This window comes from Protopterus annectens, chromosome 7.part1 (genome assembly GCF_019279795.1).
Source record: "Protopterus annectens isolate FY-2018-M chromosome 7.part1, PAN1.0, whole genome shotgun sequence".
NCBI lineage: Eukaryota > Metazoa > Chordata > Ceratodontiformes > Protopteridae > Protopterus > Protopterus annectens.
Genome location: NC_056740.1, coordinates 378,970,986 through 378,986,928, shown reverse-complemented (window position 1 = coordinate 378,986,928; position 15,943 = coordinate 378,970,986). Strand labels below are relative to the sequence as shown.

Below are 15,943 nucleotides of genomic sequence, written 5' to 3'. Positions count from 1 at the left end.
GGCAAACTGGCTAAAGGATAGAACCCATAAAGTCAAAATCGCTGGAGCCATGTCAGACTCAAAGCCAGTGACAAGTGGTGTCCCACAGGGCTCTGTCCTGGGACCCCTCTTGTTCTGCATTTATTTCTCAGATGTGAAAGCAAACATGGGTGGATTGTGGCTGACAAAGTTCGCAGATGACTGCAAACTGGGCACCATAGTCGATACACCAGCTGACACATACATCCTACAGAAAGGCCTCACTGAAATGGACAACTGGTGCCGGAATCATGGCCTTAAACTAAATGCCAAAAAATGTATAGTCATCCCCTTTGGGAAAAACAAAGTGCCCACAAACTATCACATAGGCGGTAACCCACTGAGTACAGAAAAAGTAATCAGTGACCTGGGGACCCAAGTCGATAGTGACCTCTCATTTGACACCCACGTTGCCAAAGTGGTTAGAAAGAATTTCTACCTTGCCCACCTTATCATGAAGGGATTCACATCCAGATCAAAGGAGGTCATTGTGCCCCTGTACTCCTCCCTTATCAGGCCCATGATTGAGTACAATGCCCCATTTGGTATGTACCTCACCCGGCACTTGCAACAGCTGGAGAGACCCCAAAAGTACCTCACCAAGAGGATCAAGGGTCTCCAACATATGTCATATGCTGCCGGACTAAAGAAACTCCAACTCTATTCAGTAGCATACCGCCTACTCAGAGGTGATCTGTGCCTGACGTACAAGGCCATGTCCAATCAGGAATTGATGGACATGCTCCACCTCAAAAAATCCAAATCCATCATAACCACGAGAGCTAAAGATTTGAACCTCAGCACAAATATGAACAGGACATGCTGGAGGGACAGATTCATAACTCAGAGGCTTCCCATACTCTGGAACAGAATCCCAGTTTATGTTAGGCAGAGCCCCTCACTGACTCTCTTCAAGAGAAATCTTGATGAGTGGATGGGAGATCGTAGGTTTACCCCAGGGGTCATCTCTGTGTCACTACTAGACAGAGGCACAGTAAACTAATTCTATTATGTAAGGGGGTCTTCACTGTGTCATTACTAGACAGAGGCACATTATTCTAAATCTATTCTGTACATTTTTGTACCATTACATGGGGTGGCAAAAGCCACATCACTATGGCTAGGCTTATAAATGCCCCAGGGCAGATAGCCTAGTACCAAACTATGAAACAATGAAACTAATAGGTCTGCAAACACTACCTGAGAAAAAGTAAAACAAAATAGCTAGAAGTACAAAAGCATCAGGGAGATGGGGAGTTAAAGAGCAGAGACACTATGGAAGGCAGTTAGTGTTTATCAGGGCTGTACTGGGTAGGGAGTTAGGTTGGGGAAGTTTAGAGACCAATTTAGTGTAAAAGTAACACTGAGGGGTTTAACTACGGGTTATTGGGCTGCTGGCACCCCTTTCCTTGAGCGATATTCCCACCAAGATGGAATCTAGCATGTAATGTAAGTTACAAAGCTAGTGACTGCAATGGATACGTACATTTACTGGTCGCTATGACTGTTTAGGTTAACAAACCAAAAGAGCTGACACACGGTAGATGTAAAATGAAGCTCCTGGACACAGTGGCTAAGAAGAAGCCGTGGGGAGGTAGTTGAAGGGTCTAAAAAATATAAAAGAAATAGTCTGAGAAAGGGACAGAGTATAACATGCATAAACTATACAGTTATGAAACACTGATTAAAAGGTAAAGAGGTAAAGACACTACACTATACTACGGAGTGCACTACAGATGCAACATCAAGACAAATTATATTATCACAAGTCAAGTAGATCTACAGTGTTCTTTAATGAGTGTGAGTAAAAAAACAGTTAAAACATGAAACACGGCTTGGGTATATTTAGGTAAATAAAGACCAGCAGCTGCAGTTACAAGCCCAAGTCGGGGATACCTTACTTTACACTTATTGGAAGCAGGCAAACAAATTGGTAGGAACAGTTAAAGAATATGAAGGACTACAGAAACAAAGTATGACTATTTCTATTCAAATATCTAAGAAAATCAACCATTTCAAAGAACTAGTTGTCTAAGTATCCTTATCTAGTATCAGTTCAACTTTATTTCATGCCTGCAGAACAACTGTCTTTCTATCTTCAGGTAGATATGTTTGCTCTGTTCAGTCTTAGATGTGTACATTTTTTATAAAATAAATGATTTTTTGTTACAGTTTTGTGTTATTTGTCCAATGTTGAGCAGCTGTGTGGGACATGTTCTGTTCCACATTTTGTGCAGTTGAATGTAAGCACTCTCTCTTTTAGCACAATTACTGTTTGTTGCTCTTACTAAACCTTTATGGCTGCTTATATTCCCTGCAACCATGTGTTTGCTTTCAAGCCTGAAAACCTGTGCATGCCTATCCTTCCTCATATTTTTGTTATAACTGAACTTTATTAGTTTCAGGCACAGTGCATGTTTTCATGACTTCCTCTAGTGTAATATTCATTTCACTTAAAAACGTTTCTCAGTACATCACACTAAATTCCGTAAGGTTTCCGTACATGTGGTCATTCTGTCCCCCCAACCCCATCTCCCTAAGGCTACTGTTATTCAGCTGTGCTTCCTAGTACAGTATTCAGACTGTGAGATCACAATTTGTATAGCCGCTCTACTTGTCCAGAAGGCTGCTTCTCCTTTCTCCATGTCTGTGAGTCTGTGGAGTTAGTATGTTTAAGTAAGGGTTTGTTGGGGTGAAGCATAAAGGGTACAGGGGATCATCCCCAGCAAAAAAATAAAATGAAATAAATAAATTATGAATTATGTTCTGTGTAGTTTGGTAGTTCTGGGAGTTGGATTTCAGATGTTTTGAATGGGTGAGTTTGTGTTTCTGACAGCATAATGTATAAAAAAAAAACATAACCTGTATAGCTTATTCTGAAACTCATGGAATTAATCGTCTGTAATCACACTTCCTAGCTCTCATTTTCAGTTCTTTGGCTTACTAGCTCATGGAAGTGTCTTACTGCACATAAGGGAAAAAATTGTCTTATAAATGGGTTTTTTTTTAGACTTGTATCTTGCCACAATAACTAGACATTTTAGTTTATAACTGATGCTGTTAAATGTGCAGTTACTGTATGGTTCAAATGCATCTCCCTCTACAGATTTGAGTATATTAACATATCCTGAGGTTCTATACTAAAAATGTGGATTATCAATGACATTTATGTTATAAGTTTTGGGGCACATTACTTGTAACTACCCAGGTTATGATGCTTATATACATATATCGTGAAGTGTATGTCATAAGTCTGGAACATTTTTTGCATTTTCCCCAAATGTTATCTGTTTCTGACATGTCTCATAAACAAACAACTGTAATTCTAACATTTTGAGTAGAAGGTGATTTTGAACAAAAATATGTAACCATTTCTTGTGAATATTAAAACAGGGTCTTGCTCTGAAGAGTACTAGGCATCACACTGAGGAAATAGACTGTAGGAATGCCTGTCCTGTAATTGTATTAATTTGTAAGTCTGTTCCATGCTTTTGTTTTTGGAACTTTATAATAATTAAAAAAATGTCTAACAGTGAGTCTTACCTCTCACCTCCTGGATACTGGATACACACTTATGTATTGCACTTTTCCTCCTATTTCTAATACAAAACAAAACAGACAAATTGTAGAATAAAGTTGGCTCAGCAATGCTTTCCCCATTATTTTTGGGAGGACCTCTATCCTCCACTGCTTGCACTCATCCCTTATCAACTATTATCCTACTTATTCCTCTCTTTTAGGGAGTCAACAAGGTTCTACCTTATCCATTTTAGCAGGAAGGACCTCTGTTTGTATAGAGATGGAGAGAGAGAGAGCCCGCACGCAACAGACTTTCTGCATTTTCTTTAGTGATTTCACCACTCCACTTTCCTAAGGGTTAGTGTTGGGAGGCGGGTATCATATATGCAGCTGAGGACCGGGATGTTAAGTGTGCAAGGGATAGGAATCTTAACTGGGTAGAGTGAGGCCAGTGTCACACACATCAGCATCCATGATGCTGGTCAGCTTATGCCTTCCTCCAGTTACTAGATGATCGCCTGTTTTTGCTGTCAGTTGAATTTATGTTTTGGCCTGTACTAGGGCATGTTTTAGCTGTAACTAGAACCTATTGGCTCCCAAGGGGGTGGGCAAGCTGATAAAAGCTGCCCAGGGCTACCCCAGGTTCTCCTTCACCCAAGTTGTTAATGGACTTCTGATCATCTGGGTTGCAGTCAGGGCATCATTGGTCTGTGCCGAAAAAGCAGAGTGACTTCCACCATTTTGGGAATTTCGCTGTTTTGCCATGTGGGAAACTAAGCACAAACAGCTTATACTCGGCTCTTATAATGTTGAGTATTATTGCCTGTCATTTTACTATGCAGTTATCTACAAATAATTTTTGTTTCATTGTGCAGTTTTCTGGATTTTATCACCCAATGCGTGAAATTAAATCAATAAAAAGAAAAAATATATTATTTTCTGTGTCAGTCACTTCTCCACTTCCCTTTCAACCTCTTGTTTCATTTCTGTTGTGCTGAGCTGTATTCATGTGATGGCTTACATACTTTATTGTCCTATCTGTTTTAGAGTTTGTGGGCTTTGGTGTTTCTTGAATGTGGCATGCAAGATTTGATTTAGTGGTGATTTGTAAGAATCAGTCTGCACACTTTGCAGAAAATGTCATAATTTTGGGATTAGGTAGGACTAATTCTGTATGTATTTCTTATAAAATTATTTATTGGTCCAAGAACCATATACAGAATCATGAATTCTGATATGTACAAGAGCAGTGTTGAGTAAATTGGTCAAAATTATGCATTTGTATTTCAAAGTAGAAGATGGCCGGTTCTCTTTGCATTTGTTAAGTATACTGAAACATATAGAAGTTAACTAAATAAAGTGGTCTGACACATGGTCTGTTACTGTTTTTTAGACTCACCACACAGATTTTGAGATGATGTCTTTCTGGCTTTCCAATACCTCTCATTTTCTCAACTGTTTAAAGCAATACAGTGGTGAGGAGGTAAGAAAAGTATCCCATTGTTACATATTCAGTTGTGTATTAAGATAAGAATGCTATATGGGTTAGCATGAATCAGAGTGCTATATGCCAAATGAAAGTAATACATTTTGTAATTGTTTTTTTGCACATCTTCATTTTATTAATTACTTCATTTGTCCTTTTCTCAGGGTATCAAAACACCCTAGATGTTCATCATTAGATCCACTACCACAATAACCTTATGCTATAAGAGGGCGTCCTTCCAAGGATTGGACTCTCTGGCCAACTTTCTAACCTTTAGGGCACCTTCCTCATGCCCTAGCCCTTGCCTTGTATGTGAGAAGTGGGAAAAAACCTAGTGGATATGACATCAAAACTTCAGAACTTTCTTGTTGCCTAAGTGTGCGCTTTTCTGTTGGCTTCAAGAAATTCACTGTTGGCAAATGCTTTTACAGGGCTGGGCTGATAAGTCCCCTGTTGGGGATTACCTTCCACAAATATAATATTACTGAAAGAAATGGTTTTATTTTAGTTGAAACCTTATTTTTTTGAGCTTCTATGAAGGTTTTTAGTGGTTGCCACTAAAATGTTACTTTTATATGTTGTCTTAATTTCTAGAAGCAATAACTTGTGCACATGTTTACCAAGCACTACAAATTAAATTTTTCTCCTGTGCAGGTTTGCCAAGACTATTTTCTAGGGGTTCCTAGATACTAACCTGTCTGCCTCTAGCCTAACCCTTTGTATTGTTTCTTGTTAGTTCTGTCACCCTCTGGGTCATGCGTGGGATACAAAACCTGACTCAAGCTTTCTGGGTTACCTTTGATGTTCATCGTGCATACAGCTGCAGTCATAACAGATGGGTTCTCCTGCTGTCAGGCGGGTCCTCGGTCGGCCGAATTCCAAAGTCTAGGTCCAGCGTCGGTTGTTGTCGCTTCTTCCCTGACGTCAGTGCGACAGGGGTATAAAGGAACCAGCCGACGCCATTTTCTCCAGTCTTTCTTGCCGCGCATTGCCCGAAGAAGCAGTTTACAAGTGCCGGTCGGCCAGCTCCTGAGATTATGAAAATTTGGAAACCGAAGTCTTCTTAAAAGCTAAGTACCCCGTTGGGGAAAATTTTCTTGCCTCAGACCGATGTCAGACAAAGTTAATAATTGTATTTCTTGTGGGAAGCAAATACCGCATAAGGATTTCCATTCCCTCTGTATACCTTGTTTAGGCCCAGACCACGACGTCTCGGTCTGTTGCTTTTGTGCTACATTCAACAAACGCACTATTAAGCATCGGGCGGAGTTCACCCAGCATTATTTTGGGAAAGCATTTAACTATACTATGTCGTCGGATACTCCGACTCCGGTTTTGTCTAAAAAACGCAGAGACAAGGACCGACACACGAGGTCTGTGGCCTCTACCGACACCACGCCAAAGCCGACTACAGGTGGTCCGGTTCTCGGCGAGGCACCTACGCAGCCCCTGACTATGGACGACACTTCTTTGATGGTGTCTCCTGTGCCTGAGGTCGCAGGCTCCTCGGCCCACACCCCAACTACAGATACCAAAGCCACTCTTGGCGTTGAATCTCAGAATGTGGACAGGTCCACCTCCACTCAAGGTGTCTTCAGACCTTCCTCTTTCTCCATCAAGGCTTTCGCAAAGTCTAAAGCAACCATGCACTCTAAGAGACCAGCTACACAGGGCCCATCTCCAGGCCCCATGCCTAAGAAACAGATGCTTAAAATGGCTGAGGATTTAATTACTCTTATCAGAGGTTCTCAGCCCCCACCGGACAAAAGGCCCAGAGTGGAGGAAGATTCCCCTCCTCTGATCAGGGCTCCATTATTTCAGAGCATTCTGATGATCAGGAACATTCTTACTCCCCTTTTGAAGACTCTGACGCGGAGGAGTCCATCCCTTCTGTCTCCCCCCCCCCAGAGGATTACTCATCTGGGGAAACTTTGCATACCTTAAGGGAACACTTCCACTGGGAAGGCCAAGATTATTCAGATTCTAAGAAAAGGCTCAGGGGATTTCTCTTGCTACCTCAGCACAGGCCTCTGGCTATACCTCCTGTCTTGGACATCCTAGATGATGTTTACTCGGAGGCTTGCCTTAACCCGGACTCTCTACCTCCAGCTCCAGTTAAGCCTGACAGGTACTACAGGGTTCCTGACTCACACCAATTTCTATACAAAAGTCATGCTGCTGACCCAGAGACCATCTCACAGGGTCCCAAGGGAGTTAAGGCCTCCATTGCTAAAAATCCATTACCTTCCGAGAGAGACTCCAGATCATTAGAAAGGTGGGGAAAAAAGGTATATACCTCGGCTACCTTATCCATGAGGGCCTTAAACTGTCAGTTTCATATGCTAAAATACCAACAGTTTTTGTTATCACAATTGAAAAGTAAAATGTCACAATCTGAACAACCAGACTTGAAGGAGTTGCAGGATTTGATGCCTAGTGCAGAACAAGTGGGTAAGCATACCTTACAATGTGGTTTTGATGCTGTTACAGGATCAGTCATACGTAGGCATGCCTGGCTCAAGGAACAAGCCTTGCCTGATCATGTCAAAGCTAAATTACTAGACGCCCCTCTTCAAAAGGATGTACTATTTGGTGCTAATGCTGAGGAGGTGTTAAGGAAAATGGAGGAAAAGGCTAAATCAATGCAAACTGTGAAAGAATTTCTACAGGTACAACCCCCACGTTTTAGTAGAAATCGGCCTTCCAAAAACTGGTCCTTTCCTGCCACGGACAGACCTCAAAGAGGCAGATACAGGCACCTGAGGGGCAGAGGACAATCCCAAGGATCGTTTAGAGGCAGACAATGCCAAACTCCTACACAAAGAGGTGGTGAGGATAACTCGCAATCTTTCAGAAAGCAAACCCAATGACTTTCCCCTTTGCATGCCAACCAAGTCTCAAATGGCTGCCCCCTTAGGAGGAAAGCTGGCATTATTTTCAAAAAATTGGCATATTGTCACAAAGGACAAATGGATCCTGGACATTATAAACAGAGGCAACAAATTCCATTTTCACACCCTTCCAAAAATGAGAGGCATGCCAAACCTGCCACACAATCAAAGGGCAGAGGCACAAAGGCAAATTACAGATCTCATAAACATGAAAGTTATTCAAGAGGTACCTACGCACAAACAAGTTCAAGGTTTTTATTCCAGGCTATTTCTGGTGCCAAGGAAGGGAAAAGATAGGAGACCTATTTTGGACCTGTCCACCCTAAACACATTTCTACTCGTACCAAAATTCAAGATGCTCACTCTACAGCAACTTCTTCCCATGCTGGGCAAGGAGTCTTGGCTGGTAACATTGGACCTCAAGGAGGCATACCTGCATGTCCCAATCAGACAAAATTGCAGAAGGTACCTCAGGTTTCTTGCAGGTTCAACCCATTATCAATTCTCTGCATTGCCCTTTGGCTTATCTACTGCACCCAGAGTATTCACAAAATGCCTGGCATCAGTAATTGCCTACTGCAGACTTCAAGGGATACAAATATACCCCTATTTGGACGACTGCCTGATCCAAGCGGACAGCAAGCACATTCTTCTGAAACATCTGGCTTATGTAATAATGTTGTTGAACTCTCTGGGATACACAGTCAACAAAAAGAAATCAAGGCTAATACCCTCTCGGAAGATAATTTTCCTGGGTGCCAATTTGGACACAAACACCCAGATGGCCTACCTCACACCAGAGAAGCAGGGACAACTAATTCAATACTTCAGAACACTAGCAAATTGCACCAGGCTGACTGCAAGGAAAATCCTGCAGGCTCTGGGATTCATGGCATCTTGCATCTTACTAATCCCATGTGCAAAGCTGCATATGAGGAAACTACAGTGGTACCTGAAAAACATATGGTCTCAGCACAGCCACAGTTTGGAAACAATAATACCACTAATTCCATGTCTGCAAAAGGAATTTCTGTGGTGGGCTCAAGCATGTCAAACAAACACAGTTCTTCCATTCAGCAAGCCTCAAGCAAATCAAGTCATCACAACAGACGCCTCGGACTACGCCTGGGGGGCGCACATGACAGATCAGTGCATTCAGGGCAAATGGTCCCAAAAAGAAGAGCACCTTCACATCAATCAAAAATAAATGCTAGCAGTAATAAATGCTATTATAGCTTTCAAGGACCTTCTACAACAAGGTCAACTATTGATAAGAACGGACAACACCACAGTTATGTGGTACATAAACAAACAGGGAGGAACACATTCTTACCCCCTATGCAGACTGGCCATGTCACTTTGGAACATGGCCATGGACTTACAAATGGAACTACAAGCACAGTACTTGCCAGGCAAGGAAAACACGATGGCAGACAATCTAAGCAGGAATATGACAGATCCACACGAATGGAAATTGCATCCAAAAGTTTTTACAGAAATAATCCAAGAATGGGGAAGGCCAGACATAGATCTCTTTGCCTCCCACAAAAATCATCAATTGATAAAATTCTGCTCAAGGATCTTCCATCCAAAGGCCTGGAGAGTGGACGCTCTCTCTTTCAGTTGGACATCAATGACAGTTTATGCCTTCCCACCTCTTCCTCTGCTGCCCAAAGTTCTATTGAAAACCAGAGCAGGCAGACCAAAGATGATTCTCATTGCTCCGGACTGGCCAAGGCAACATTGGTACCCACTCCTGAGGAGCCTGACGCATTCGCCACCATGGACCCTGCCTCTAATGCCTCTTCTTCTGACTCAGCACAGCTTCAAAACTCTTCACAGCCAGCTATAAACACTCAATCTAGCCGCATGGAAGATTCCTTAGCATCACAACAGGCCCTACTCTCCAAGGAGGTGCAGGATGTCATTTTGGAGTCCAGAAGGCCATCAACTAGAAAAGCTTACTCTGCAAAATGGAAACGTTTTTGTGTCTGGAATGAGAAAAAGGGCCAGCATCCTGGAAAACTGAATTTACCCCAAATACTGCAATATTTGGCTGAACTGCTAAGCAGTGGACTTTCTTTCTCCTCCATCAAAATCCATGCCTCAGCCATTTCTGCAGAATACAACACTGATCCACCTTTATTCTCTCACCCTCTCTAAAGACAGTTCCTCAGAGGGGCTAGGAATTTAAGACCTACAAGGAAACAACCAATACCTGCTTGGGATCTTAATTTCATTCTGGAAAAACTGACCTTGCCTCCCTTTGAGCCAGCTGCCTCATCAGATTTGCAATATTTGTCCTGGAAAACAGCTTTCCTTCTGGCTATCACCTCAGCTCGTAGAGTTTCAGAACTACAGGCTCTCATGGCTGTCCAGCCTTTTATCATCTTCCATCAGGACAGAGTTTCCTTATGAACCAACCCGTCCTTTATGCCTAAAGTGGTATCCAGGGTAGCTTTAAATCAGGCCATACATTTACCTACTTTTTATCCTAATCCTCAAAACAAAAGGGAGAGATTACTACATTCCTTGGACATCCACAGACAACTGCGTTATTATTTGGACAGAACAAAGCCTTTCAGAAAATCAGAACAGCTCTTTGTAGCCTATGCGGTAGGAGCTCAAGGAAAGCCAATTTCTAAACAGACAATCTCAAAATGGATAGCCCACTGCATACGCTTTTGCTATTCCTTTCATGGCAAAACTGTACCTACAGGCATTAGAACTCATTCCACCAGGGCCACAGCCACCTCTGCAGCCTTCCTCAGAGGAGTTCCTACCAAGGATATTTTGGAAGCAGCCACTTGGAGTTCTGTGCATACCATCTCCAAGCACTACAACCTACCATTATACTCCAAATCTAGAGCAGGCTTTGCCACTGCAGTCTTGCAGGGCATTTTGGCTCCTCCTAGTTCCACCTAGTGCCTACCACCCCTTTCTTAGCTTTGGGATTCTACCCATCTGTTATGACCGCAGCTGTATGCACGATGAACATAGTACAGTTTTGTACCTACCATAAATGTAGATGTTCGAGTGCTAATACAGCTGCAGTCCAGGTTTCCCTCCCTCCTTCCCCTCTTGGGACAGGCCTATAGGCTAACACATCCTCATACAACCTGATTGGGGTATTCATTTATGATGTATTTGCTTGCAACTACTGTATTTTGATTATATTGCACTGCATTATTACACAAATTTATGTATTGCCTTCCTTCCGGGAGCACCTGACATCTGGGGCAAGAAAAACTGAAGAAAATGGCGTCGGCTCGTTCCTTTATACCCCTGTCGCACTGACGTCAGGGAAGAAGCGACGACAACTGATGCCTGACCTAGACTTTGGAATTCGGCCGACCGACGACCCACCTGACAGCAGGAGAACCCATCTGTTATGACTGCAGCTGTATTAGCACTCGAACATCTACATTTATGGTAGGTACAAAACTGTACTTTTGTAGTACTCTGACTGTGAAGAATTTCCTGACGTACTACCATCCCTCTGCAACGTCTGCACTACTGAGTGAAATTTCCTGTCACAAAGGGAAGGAATGTTTTTCCTTTTCTTGTCGGAAGAATGAGAAGACAAAGAAGAAGCATTAATAAGTTCTTTGTCAAATCCCAGGAAATCTGCGCTGTCCATACAAATAGAAACAGGAGATCAGAATGTTTTCTCACTAAGCAGACATTCTCTGAAAATAGACTGACTTGTGGTAGGCACACTAATTCCAGCTTCCATCTCTCCACCTCAGCCAAGTGAAGACCCTTCAAATACCCCTACTTCTGGCACCAGCAAAATTGTATCTCCGTTGCCTGACAAGGGCATCCCTACAGCTACAGAGGTCATGGCTATTGCCCAGTATTTGATGGCTAAAAAATCTACACCAAAAGGAATGTCAGAAAAAAAAGATGGGCAGGCAGGATCAACAAGCGGCCACAGTAGAAGCACCCACCAGTAGCTGTGACAGAATACTGGCCTGACACATGAGGACCCCTTTACAACTTTATTCTTTTTGCATGCAGGGGAAGGTACTATTGTGAAGAATGTTTGCTGAGAAAGAGATATCAAAAATGGGGACTAGAGCCTGGTCAAGTCCGTTATGTGTATGGTAGAGAACAAGTGGTTCTGAAGTAAACCTCTGACAGTCTCCCAAGCATGATATCCTGCCTCAAACACACTAAACTTAAAAATACAAGTAACATTTTATTCAAAATTCAAAAGTAAAAAAATTTCTTCTCAAAAGTTTGCAGAAAGGAACACATGACTAGTTCCTTAAAATGAAATGACAGTCCACAAAATTTCATTTCCCTAGCCATAACTCCTTATTTTTACAAGGAAAAACCCACAAGTTTTCCTTTAAAATACACTGGAAGGTTTTCCCTAGTGGGCACTTATCTGCCAAGCTCTTGAAGATTGCTAAGCAACCGCCAGTTCAATGGGGCCCACCGAAGGTGCAGTCTCTTCTGAGGCAAAAATGTTGTGAAGCTTTTTGCACCCCAGCTGTCTTTTTATGGAGCTCTACTCAAGCTCCTGAGAGTCAGAGCATGAGGAAAGCTTTGAGAAGCTGGTGGGCTGCAGGATAGTAGGACCCATATAGCTTAGGCTACTGCAACAGTGATCTGTGTTTTAGGATCACAACTTCCTTGGGGCCAGATTGCATAACTGGTCCACCTGAAACAGGGTTTGTCAGACCCCCCCCCCCCCCACAGAGGCTATTCAAGTTATTCCTGTGTTAAGGTACATTTGTCAGCCATTTCTGCTTGTCTGCCCCTGGATCCCCCTTTCTAATAATTTCTAATAGTGCTTCAGTTAAACAGTTTTCAAAGGGGTGCTACATATTTGTTCACCTAGGAAACAGGTGGCTTCTCCTTTGGATCTGAATTTCGTGCTTGAGAAGCTTACTCTGTCTTTATATGAACTAGTTCATGAGGCTGAATTGCGGTTCTTAATGTGAGAGACTATTTTACTCATTGCTCTGAGATCTGCTAGAAGACTATTTGAGTTACAAGCTCTTATGATGAGTCTACCTTACTGTGTTTTCCACAGGGAACATGGTTTCTTTGATAGTCAATCCTTCCTTTATGCCTAAAGAGTTTACTTTGAGCTAGACTATTAATCCCCTAGTTTTCTGAACCAAAAAACAAGGGAGAAAAGATCCTTCACACTCTCCAGGCGGGTCAGAAATTACCAAGACAAAACTCAAACCTTCAGGAAAGCTGAAAGTTAAGATAAAAGGACAACCAGTTTCAAAACAGACTGTTTCCACATGGATGACTTACGATGTTGCCTTTTGTATACTCAACATAATAAGCTACTTCCAGGCAGGGTTACAGCCCATTCGAGAAAGCTACCAAACACTTCTGCTTCTTTGTGACTTTCTAGAAAGGGGTGTACTATAAAAGTATTCTAGAGAAAGCAACATGGTTCTTTGTGCACTCTTTTACAAAGCACTACAAACTGGATTCCTTCTTCTGCTCCAGAACAGGCATTGCAAGGACCACTTTTCAGGAGCTTCTGGAGTCTTAGTTTATTGGCATCCTCCTTTCTTTTTCCCTTTTCTTCCAAACCTGTGGTAATCTACTCGTATTGCATAGGCTTTTGCAGCAGTGATCTATATCTGAATGTCATAAAGTTGTGCAAGTGAAACTTTCTATAACAGCAGATGTTCTAATAGATCACTGTTGCAGTAGCCTTCCGTACCTCCAGCCCCCTTGTTGTGCTTGCATGTTTTGTTGTCAGGGTGTGGATTTGTCCACCATTTTTGTAAATGGTTACTGTTTGCTTTGTTTTCTAGCATTCTTCTTCAGGGCTCCTGCCTCCCTAGACAAAAAATGTTTTGAAGTTTTTTTAAATCCCCAGCATTAATTTTACTAAGCTCTGCTCAAGCTCATGAGAGTTGGAGCACAAGGAAGACACCCTCAACTTTAAGAAGGTGGCCAGTTGCAGTAGGGTAGGCCCTTTATAGCTTAGACTTCCACAACAGGGATTTACACAATGTATTTTCTTGGCCCTGAATAGTGCCTTAAGGACTTGTTCTTTTGAGATTTGAGCAGAATTGTAGGTGTGATTATGTGATCAAGAAATATAGGTGAGGATGATGGGGTTGAAGTTTGAGCTAAATATTTCTGCTAGTAGATTGGATATGTCCCCTGGGTCTGAGTATGTGATGTTGGTTTACTATTAGCTGTGTGCAGTGGTGGGCCTTGTTTGCGTTTTCTTGCATTGTTTTAAAAGGATGTGTGGTTATCTTTTGCCTGGATGGCTAGTTTTACCTCATATCTGGCTTTGGTTGACTTGAGCAGGGTCCAAATTTCTTTTTAGATTTAGCAAGAGCTTTTTATCATTTTAAGAGTTACATTTATTTTTGCATGCAATGTGTATTTTGTCTTTTATTAGCAAGCTTGTTTATGCTTGGGTTCCACCATAGGGAAGTAATCTTAAATTTAGGGTTGTATTTCCTTCAGCGGGGGACAAATGCATTTGTGCTGCTATTTACAAGTGCACAGCATTTGGTGGTAAAGGATTATGCATAAACAGTAGAGCCATCAGGTTGGAAGGGGATTTTGAATTTAATCAGGTCATCACTCAGTTTTAGTAGATTAATTTTAGCATAATCTCTGAATACCAAGGAACTGGAACTGATTTGTGATCCAATTTGAACAAGGATGAAGTGACAATTGATGGGGACCAAATCTGTGCCATATTGGTAAGGACCAAGCCAAGGTTTGGGGTGTGAACTAACTGGTCTGGCTAGTTTGTATTGAAGTCCAGACATTTCAAGGCATACATTTTGACAGTTTATAAGTCTCCCAGTTAATGGACAGGTAGTTAAACTCTTCTAGGAGAATGGTGTTTGGCTTAATGCACAAGGACTCCATAATGACTAAGTTAGATATGGGTTGAGGGGAATTTTGGAGGAGGTACTGTAGTTTGCAATATTATGGTAGGGGGTTTGTTAACAGTAAGTTGGATGTAGAAAAGTTCCAAGACATTATGTTGTCTTAAGTCTGGGGATGAAATGTCCTTTCTAAGAATATGGAGACACTGCTGTCTTTAGTGCCCTCATCTAATGAGATGGACCTGAATGTGTGATAGACATCGAAACCTTGCACTCATGGAGTGCTCTCACTGGTCTTGAACCTTACATCTGTGACAATGCATATTTCAATGTTTGCATGAGCAAGGCATGCTTGTACGGAGTGGAGTTTTTTGTTAAATCTCCTTGCAATGAACAGCAAATCTTTTATGTTTTTCAGATTCTGCTTTCATATGTTGGAATCTTTAGAAAACTGACATTGCCTAAAAATATGATATTGGGTGATAGACGAGGATTTAGCCAGTATGCAAAAGCCTTGGAGGATAAGTGCAGGCCAAAAGCAGTAAGGACTGTCTGCATTCTCCTTCCAAGATGATATATATATATATATATATATATATATATATATATATATATATAGATACATACACACACACACACACACACACACACACACACACACACACACACACACACACACACACACACACACACACACACACACACGTATTGCACCTTTATTGAATAACACCAGAAGTTAAGACAATGTCCTAGTCATAGATGACTCCATAGTGAGATGCACCAATGCACCAGTCACCAGGCTATGCAAAGAGAGGGTCACGGTCAGTTGCCTAACAGGTGCCAAGATTCGCCACATCACATGTGAAGTTCAGTTCCTGCACCACAAGTATACATATGACACTGTCATGGTACACGTAGGTTTAAATGACTTTTGATCTAGCTCCCTGGACAATATTAAGAGAGATATGATGGAACTCTAACAATATGTGCCCAAGGCAAGTATCCATCTAGCCTTGAGCAACATTCTGTCATGACCAAGACTGATGACTCAATGTGAGCAAAATTTATCGATTTCAGTAATTGGCTCAACTTCTGCTGTCATTCAATGGGGGTACAAGATATTAACTATTTTAAATGAGCTGCAGTTTAATGACAAGGACTCTATTACTTGTTATAAAATGATTTTAAGGGAA

At 41.9% G+C, this 15,943-nt stretch overlaps 1 protein-coding gene across 1 annotated transcript in view; it reads left to right on the top strand.

Moving 5' to 3' along the window:
• Positions 1–15,943, top strand: part of MYO5C (myosin VC) — a 1,763,334-nt gene that overhangs the window by 1,505,994 nt on the left and 241,397 nt on the right. Inside the window, exon 24 of the mRNA XM_044078824.1 lies at positions 4,931–5,020. Within this exon, the coding sequence (XP_043934759.1) occupies positions 4,931–5,020 (90 nt within the window). The remainder of the gene's footprint in view (positions 1–4,930; positions 5,021–15,943) is intronic.